This window comes from Cydia strobilella, chromosome 18 (genome assembly GCF_947568885.1).
Source record: "Cydia strobilella chromosome 18, ilCydStro3.1, whole genome shotgun sequence".
Lineage (NCBI taxonomy): Eukaryota > Metazoa > Arthropoda > Insecta > Lepidoptera > Tortricidae > Cydia > Cydia strobilella.
The window spans coordinates 3,316,589-3,325,327 of record NC_086058.1 but is presented as its reverse complement, the minus strand read 5'-3'; the positions used below and the strand labels follow the sequence as shown (position 1 = coordinate 3,325,327).

The following is an 8,739-nucleotide window of genomic DNA, read 5'->3' as shown; positions in this document are numbered from 1 at the left end:
CGTTCGAGACTTAGATTTTGTAGTATAACATAATGAAACTTGAATAAATTATGTCTACAATAGTTCATAAATCAAATATGTATCACTGTTATTACTTGAGATACGGGTATTAGAAAATGGGGTGATCCAGTGTCAACCATCTTACCCTACTTAAGTAGTTGAGTGAATTCAGTCTATATTTATACTTGCTAAATTGGAGTCTCGTAACGTAACGTATAAAATTGCATAAACCATAGCAATAATGTGAAGCATCCTAGAAGCCATACCTACCGCATCAAATACCGAAGAAAAGTACTCTATATTCTGTGTAGCATAATACAAATATACCACAACTATACAGTCGAAGCTACTAAAAAGACTTAGTGAACAAACCTGTGATTACGATTTCCAACGATTTTGTCGGCTATTAACGTGCGCTTGACCACAATATGCCGCTTAATGACCGCGGTTTTGGGCCTCAACATCTCCATAACAAACACTGCCACGGATACGGCATAGCCAATCAGGAGGCAGAGCATGCAACTCAGAATCTGGTGGTCTGTCAAGGGTGTAGGATCGGGAGACAGTTTAGTCAACGAACTGTAGGGCTTTTTCGATGCTTCGCGATCCAGCAAACCGCTCTCAATGAATCTTGGAAGCCAGATGGAGAGTGGCAGGATGAACGGAGAACTCATCTTCATCCAAATTACGAGAGGCACTGTTAGTATCGAGTCTGGGAGGACATGTCCACATTCGTGCTCTTTCTTACCCTTTGCCAAGCAATTTGCCCATGCGTATTCAACAGACGTAGCCAAAACAAACTCCTTCCGACCTTCAACGATATCGGTGAACACTTGCTCGAAACTAGCTTCTGGTATGACCTCAAAATGCTCGCTTATGAAGGGATCGTATTCAAAATGAGTCAGTATTCCACCTCGCCCTCCGAATTTGTATCCGTAATCAACAGTCTCCTTTAAATTGGCGAAGTTACCTACGATAGGATCAGTTTTCAAGGCGCCAATCAAAACGCTCTGGTAAGCACTCCTGACTACGAAAGTAAACCATATCCATAGGCTGATGATGTAGAAATCTCTGAAACGTCTAGGAGCCACACGGATAGGTTGTCCCAGCATTACTCCCCACGTTCTGAAAGCAGCGCCTTGTATTTTGTGAACGTTCTTAAAATGTTTGTAGCAGAACTTTTTCACTCTGCGAAACTTCAGCGTAAATGGCAGAGAAGTTACAAAAAACACGATACAGAGTAATACCAGCCATAGATAACTGTTCAAAGGTGTGAATAAACTCCACCACACTGGCCCGGGGACTATAGGCGGGGCTAGCCATGCGAGGCGAACTCGAAAATACGGCATCGAATAGTCTAGAAGCCCCAACCTGTCTACTCCAAGAGGAATACTGCAGGTTGAGATATTCGCAAGCCCAGAGATGACGTCATTTAGGGAATCCGACCAGTTCTTGGCGCGATCAGAGTCTATGCTGACGTAATCGCTCATTAAAATCATTGGAGTGAAGTTCATTTGATCCCTCAGCAGCTTTACGATTGTCTTTTTAATCATTTGCAAAGGAACCAGTTTTTCTGTAGTGGGATGATACAGCTTATTTGTGGATACGTAAAGGGGACATTTGTGCATGTTCTTCATCTTGTTAGGGAAAGCATTGAATTTCAGAGATGAGTTTTTATTCCAATGCCGAATGAGAACAGGTTGCGTTTCATGGCAGTGCGTGTGATTGCGATACGGATAGTACGTGTATAGACCGATTTTATCATCATCTCTTGTAATGATGACGATATTAACAGCGTTAAAACTCCACATTATGTCGGTGATCCTTTCAAGTTTCACTGGATTGAGTAAGATGATTAAAAACTTAGCTCCACTGGTCAGAACGGTCTTGCCTTTTAGATCTGGCTTCATGACGTTTAGAATCCTTATGAAAGAGATGTAAGATTCTATCACAACCACTACATGTATCGGCGGTGCATCGTCTCTCTTCGTCTCTATAATAACTGTACCTTTAAATGATTTCAAGAATTTGTTTGACACTTGATCTTCAACTTCATTTGACAATAAAACAGTGTGTTTTCTGACATTAAAATTAGCGTTAGCCACTTCTACGGCGCATTGTATTATCTTATCTTTTGTTTTTTCTTCTAACGGCATTACCAATTTTGCTGCTGTAAGCACGCAACAAAAAAATAATAGTACAATTACTAACAGCGTTTTATTCATGTTTCTAAGTAGCTATATAAGATAGGTTTGATAGTCCTAGTTTGATTAACGAAGAGCTAGGAAATGGCTGATACTTTTAACTTTTAAGCCGTAAAACCATACGCCTGAGATAATGGCTCCATCAGCATTGACATGGATCATCAATCACGCTTTGTTCTCCGTGGCAGTGCATTTTCGTGTCACGTAGACAAATTAGCGAGCTAATGGACTTGGACGCAACCCTTTATGCAGTTTCGATAGCGTCGATTTTTTTAACAATGGACAGCGAAAATTAAAGCGATGCATTCGCGAAGACATTTTATGTTATGTGCGACGTTGGATACATCCAAGGCTGAATTTATGAACTGTACATTCAATAACTTTTTGGGTTCCGTAGCCAAAATGGCAAAAACGGAACCCTTTTAAGTTTCGTCATGTCCGTCTGTCCGTCCGTTCATCCGTTTGTCCGTATGTCATAGTCATTTTACAAGAAAATTAAAATAGACATTTTGAACATAGGTGTATTTACTTAGCCTGCCTGTACCTACTTAGTTTAGAAGTAAACATATTTAATAATGTATTTTGATCGCACATGTAACTGAAATTGAAAACAAAATTATTTTTTTGTAAAATCAACATGTGGTCATATTATTATAAGATATTATCATTTGAATTTCTGATTATGTGACTAGTTTTGAAGATAATCACTTCGAATTCTAAATAGAAGTGTATGTTAGGTACTTACATATAAAATTTCTATTCGCTTTATTTTCCTTATTGAGTAATACAACTTTTATTAACAAAAATGAGTACCAGGCATAGATATATGTTACGGAAATGTTCATGTCAAGTTTCATGTTTCAAGCATGTCCTTTTAAAATAAAAGCGTAACTTCGGTTAGTAGTAATGGGAGCGGCGAAAAAACTAGTGTCTACGCCAATTTTTGGGATTAGTTGTCAAGCGGCCCCAGGTTCCCAGGAGCCGTTACTAAAATGCCGGGATAACGCGAGTAAGATGATGATAATGGGAGTGGCGAGTATTTAGCGCCGGGTGCGTGTGACTTAACCTTACAGACGTAACGCAAACAAACAAGGCAATGGTACCGACTTGTATTGGAGTAGCCAGGGCCGGATCTAGGGTAGAGCGAGTGGAGCGGCCGCTCTAGGCGCCGGATGGCAAGGGGGGCGCCAAAATGGCAAATGAGAAAAAAAAGTTTTAAAAGACGCGAGTATGACGCGGGCCCAAAATACGGTTCGTTTTGCTTTTGGGAAAAACGAAGGGCGCCAAAACCCGATTTCGCTCTACCATGATCAAGGACTCGGGCCGTCACTGGGAGTAGCGCGCAGTTTTATAAGGGGTTATCTTTACTAATAGGCCAGGAAATAAATGCCCAAAAAAAGGTATAGAGGGAAATGCAAGGAACACAATTTTTAACTTCGTAGCTTTGTTTATACTAGTTAGGTGATGAATATATCAAAAGTCCTCGGCCATAACCCTGGTGCTGGGGGGGAGAGGAGGGTTTAAAGGTTCCATTTTTCGGTTTTTCGATTATATCTCGGTAACTATGCGTTTGAGCGACTTGGCCACTTATACAAAATGAAAAGAGATTTAATTTGTTACAAGTTTTATTCAGTCAAGTTTTTCGATATCTTGTATAGTTTTTGAGATATCCGCTCTTCAAGGTTTATTTAGGGCTCTCATTTTTATCTTGATTAACTGCATCGGTGAAGTTGCTAGGCCGGGTTTGGGATCGTTTTCGTATAAATCGGGGGTGTTTAATTCATTTATGGTATTAACATTGACACCATTCCTAAGTAAAAACAAAATTTAAATAAATGATTTTTTATAAAACTCCTCTTCGAAAAACCGAAAAATGGAACCTTCAAACCCCCCTCTCCCCCAGCACCAGGGTACCGCCGGGGACTTTTGATATGTTCATCTCCTAACTAGTTCAAACAAAGCTACGAATTAAACAATTGTGTTTCTTGCATTTCCCTCTATACCTTCTTATTGCTTGGCCTATACTGTCGCTTATCGGTATCATGTCACGGTAGATGCACATTCGGAGGGTACCCGCGACTGCGCTCTGCCATGGTTCACACTGTAACGCCGTTGCTAAGCAACGCGCTAAACAAAACAAAACAATAAACCAGTTACAATTTGTTTTTAATTCCTATTCAACTGCCAGTCCTGTTAACGCAAATTATAACTTTACAACGTCATTTTAGCAGCGTTATGTCAATGTTAACAATTTCTGCCCCGTTAACCCTTCCATAAAACTGAATGTGAATTTCGTCGTCAAGTGTTAATTAATTCGTTTAAATTATGATAGCTCCTTGGATAGTTTATATTGTGTTTCTAATTCGTATAAGACGTGTAATGGTGTTAGAATTGCCAGGGTCTTGTAAGGTGGGTGAATATTATGAGACGGGAACGATGACATGTCAGTCGTGCCCTGGTAATGCTTCGATGGCAACATCAAGTGATGGTGAGTACTAAACGCATTTTAAGCTTTTACCGGCATTTTTAGGGTTCCGTACCCAAAGGGTAAAAACGGGATCCTATTACTAAGACTCCGCTGTCCGTCTGTCCGTCTGTCTGTCTGTCACCAGGCTGTATCTCATGAACCGTGATAGCTAGACAGTTGAAATTTTCACAGATGATGTATTTCTGTTGCCGCTATAACAACAAATACTAAAAAGTACGGAACTCTCGGTGCGCGAGTCCGACTCACACTTGGCCGGTTTTTATGGTTATTATATCCAAAATTGGGCACACGCCAGCGTCATTGGTACAAAGTTAGGAAACATAAGTTTAATTGAAAGCACGAAGATCATTTTGACGACTAGGCCATTTAAATAAAAATTATAAGCGTTTTTTGCACAATGGCCACGATTACACGCAAAAAATGTCGGATTTTAGAGTCTAAAGGGAAGTTTAAAAAAAACATATTTAATGTACTTATATATATATATATATATATATTTTTCAATTCTTGGTCTGTTGAAAAATGAGAAATGTAAAACCTTAGTTAAAAGTAAAACATAAAATATGTAACTAACAATATGTGGATCCTGGTTATCTACATAAAGAACTTTATTATTATTATTATAACCATTCTGAGTTCGAACTGTGATAACAACACACAATCTCTAAACTAAACTAAAGGTTGACTGATAGAGAATGCTTCATGGCATTAAGTCCGCCTTGTGTACTGTAAGGTTTTCTTTTGTGCAATATAATTTAAATAAATAAATATCACGTCCTAATGCAAAAGATAATTCTAATCATGAACTTGACAAATAGGTTCGTTGTGGTGCTTACGACTCGCTAGAGTGGAATGATTTCTCAATCTTGAGTGTCGAAACTAAAGATTGTCTGCGTATTTCATTGCGAATGAACAAACATTTCTTTCAGTTTAAAATAAGTACTTAAATTAAATTAAATTAAATTAATTTTTTAAAGCGAGTGAATCCATCAAGTAAAGTACATAAAAATTATAACAGTCATCTTATCTTACGCTTCAGATATTTTACAATCAACCTAGTAAAATAATTACTTAACGAAAATGACTACGAAATGCAGATTATAAATAAGTTCAAACATTCGTAAAAATAATCTTTATGAAAAAGGTAATTTTAACCAATTGACTGATGGATAACAACATTTAAAACCGGCCAAGTGGGAGTCTGACTCGCGCACGAACATTCCGTACCATTACGCAAAAAGCGGCGAAAAAAATCACGTTTGTTGTATGGGAGTCCTACTTAAATATTTAGTTTATTATTTTTTTAGTATTTGTTAGAAATACATCATCTGTGAAAATTTCAAGTTTAATATATATATTTATCCGAAGTATATAACTGTATGAATTCATTTATATTTTTTATTGTTAACTAGTTTAGTAAGGTACTCCTAAATGGCATTGGTTTAAATCTTGACTCATTGTTTTTTTTATTTAAATTTATTTTGTAGGCATTGAGGCCTGGGTCGACAGTGAATCGATTGAACCAGGTTGACAGTGGGTCAAAGCTCGCTAAAGGAATCCTTAAAATGCATTTTTTTACGAATAAAGTTGATTTTGTTTTAAAACTGCCTGGAGGAGTTTCCTAAGTAGGAAAACATTGTTTTATGGGCTTAAGACTTGTCTAAATACGATTTTTCCTCATCTGAAATTAGAAAATATATAATATCTAAAAAATTTACTCATTTAATTAGGCAATTCATTGATCAAATATGTTTCAAGAAGATCGCAACTCGTTTGAGCATAAAAACCACGGATTTCAACTGTCTAGCTATCACGGTTCATGAGATACAGCTTGGTGACAGACAGACAGCCAGACAGACAGACAGACAGACAGACGGACAGGCAGACAGACAGACAGACAGACAGACGGACAGATAGACAGACAGACAGACGGACAGAGGAGTCTTAGTAATAGGGTCACGTTTTTACCCTTTGGGTACGGAGCCCTAAAAATTAGTAAGCATAATACAAAACGCTCGCACCATAATATCTTGAGCCCTATAATATTCAGATCAACCATCTGTTACGGTTCTGATCTTATTTTGACACGACTTTGAAGATTGATCATTGTCTTTGTGACGGTCGGCATTTGCAAACTAAAATAAGGAATCCAAAATGTATGTTTTCATTTCAATTGTCATTTTTCTTTTTTTTTTTTATCCTAATTAGTTATCTTTATGGGGAGGCGAAGCTTAGCCTAAACAACAACAACTAATAAACGGTCCTTACTACAGTTACTACCTATTGTTTGTCTCATTACCTGTTTTTACCCTTTAATTCATTATTAACATAAATAATCTTGAATGCATCGCAATTGGTTATCTCTATGGGAGGCGGAGTTTAGCTCGCTCGTAAGGATCGAGGTAAAAAAAATTCTGGAGTCGTTCACCGGGAATGTCCCCGAATGTACGTAAGGTTAAATTAGAATAGACCTCCTTGTCATCAACAATCGCGATTAAGCGACCTATAATTTCCAGGTTTTTCCTGTTCATGTGAAGATTCCAGTATCCCTCTGAACCCCGGCCGTTGCAAACCATGCGGTGCCACGGCTTTGGTGTCTGCAGACGGTGCAACTTGCGTGCCAAGACGGTGCCAAACAAATGCCGGGCGTACGGTGTGCCGACGATGTCCATCGGATTATGTGTCGGGTAGATACTTAGTACTTACATATTATTGAATATACGTTTCGTTCCGTTGGCTCGTTGGGTGGGTGACATTCGGAAGACTGCGGGTCACTTCTGGATGAGATTGGCTCAGGACCGAGATAAGTGGCTTACTCGAAGAGAGACCTATGCTCAGCAGTGGGCTATAGAAGGCTGATATGATGAAGATGATGATGATACGTTTATTTGGAGATAGAGTGACAGCCAAACACAAATATATTAATGACAACGAAGCCATGTTGCAATATAGTTCGCCTATTTTGTTATACAGCTTAAAAATAATATTCATTTGAAAACCACGCCACGCTAACTTTGCACAAACTTGGCAGTAATAATGCATACATATCCCTATAGGGTCTATACTCAACATAGTACTTGGCATGAAAACTTAGCGTGATCCGACTCTACAATGTCGCGAATTTGTTCGAGTCACATATACTAGCTAGATGTCTAGTCAGCCTAGCTGTGTCTAAAAGCGCAGGATCCTCCACTTGTCTTCGCAGCAGAAATAACTGGTGTATCGAGGATTTTGCCCATCTTGTACCTGTACTTTCGCGTTCCGAGAAGATGGGGCTGTTTCATAGATTAACAAGGTGTTGATGAATGATCTGACGTACTTACCATTTTCGTGCAGAGACCCAGAACTTCGACGGGTCTCCGATGAAAGAGGTGCTCTGCGTGAAATGCGCGCGTGGCTTCAAGGCAGTCAACAACGCGTGCGTGCGGTGCCCGGCATGCGCGTGCGCAAAGAATGAGGTCAGTGAGTGTTTAAGAAGTTCGTTTATCAGTCACTGAGTTTATAAACGAACATATGTCCTAAATGAGGAAGGCTACCGATTTGACTCCTCCAACTCCCTGATATATTCAGCGAAAATAATAGTTTTCGGAGAAATCATCGATTTTGTGTTCTTATGAGAAAGAGAGAGATATTGTTCATTTCACCTTCTATCATGACTTCTACCGCGTCAATGTGACGGAGCCTTAAAAAATATATCATTTATACGACTATTGGTAACGTTGTCGCATTTTGCTAGATGGCTGTAAGAGATGTCTGCGTTCCGAAGAGTTTCGTCACCGCGCGCCCGAAGTACGAAGGTGTGCTGCACCCCTCAGCTTTACTGGATATTATCAAACACGAGTATCTGTGCATTGTGAGTATACAACTGCACTTGCTCCCTTTAACCCATAACGGGGTCCCTTAGATTGGCCTACGTTTACCTAATATGTGGCAATACCTACCTCCAAATATAACTTTTCGAACTACGTGCTGTATTTTTCAAATGATTGTTTTTAGAGTGTTTGCCCTGAACCGAGTGTTTTCGGAGGTTATTGGAAATTGAATCCT

At 39.1% G+C, this 8,739-nt stretch overlaps 2 protein-coding genes across 2 annotated transcripts in view; one reads left to right on the top strand and one right to left on the bottom strand.

The window, feature by feature from the left end:
* Window positions 1–359: 359 nt before the first annotated feature.
* On the bottom strand, window positions 360–2,156 carry LOC134749649 (uncharacterized). The gene has a single exon (XM_063684665.1). The coding sequence runs from the start codon at window positions 2,154–2,156 to the stop codon at window positions 360–362; it is 1,797 nt and encodes a 598-aa protein (XP_063540735.1).
* A 2,202-nt stretch (window positions 2,157–4,358) lies between these two features.
* The window catches only part of LOC134749461 (toll-like receptor 3), an 88,102-nt gene continuing 83,721 nt past the window's right edge, over window positions 4,359–8,739 (top strand). The window contains exons 1-4 of the mRNA XM_063684393.1: window positions 4,359–4,692; window positions 7,209–7,379; window positions 8,029–8,150; window positions 8,429–8,545. Of these exons, the coding sequence (XP_063540463.1) occupies window positions 4,530–4,692; window positions 7,209–7,379; window positions 8,029–8,150; window positions 8,429–8,545 (573 nt within the window). The 5' untranslated portion in view covers window positions 4,359–4,529. The remainder of the gene's footprint in view (window positions 4,693–7,208; window positions 7,380–8,028; window positions 8,151–8,428; window positions 8,546–8,739) is intronic.

What these genes read in the sequence shown, in the direction of transcription:
- LOC134749649 (XM_063684665.1), bottom strand. Translation starts at nt 2,156, where the DNA reads ATGCCGTTAGAAGAAAAAACAAAAGATAAGATAATACAATGCGCCGTA.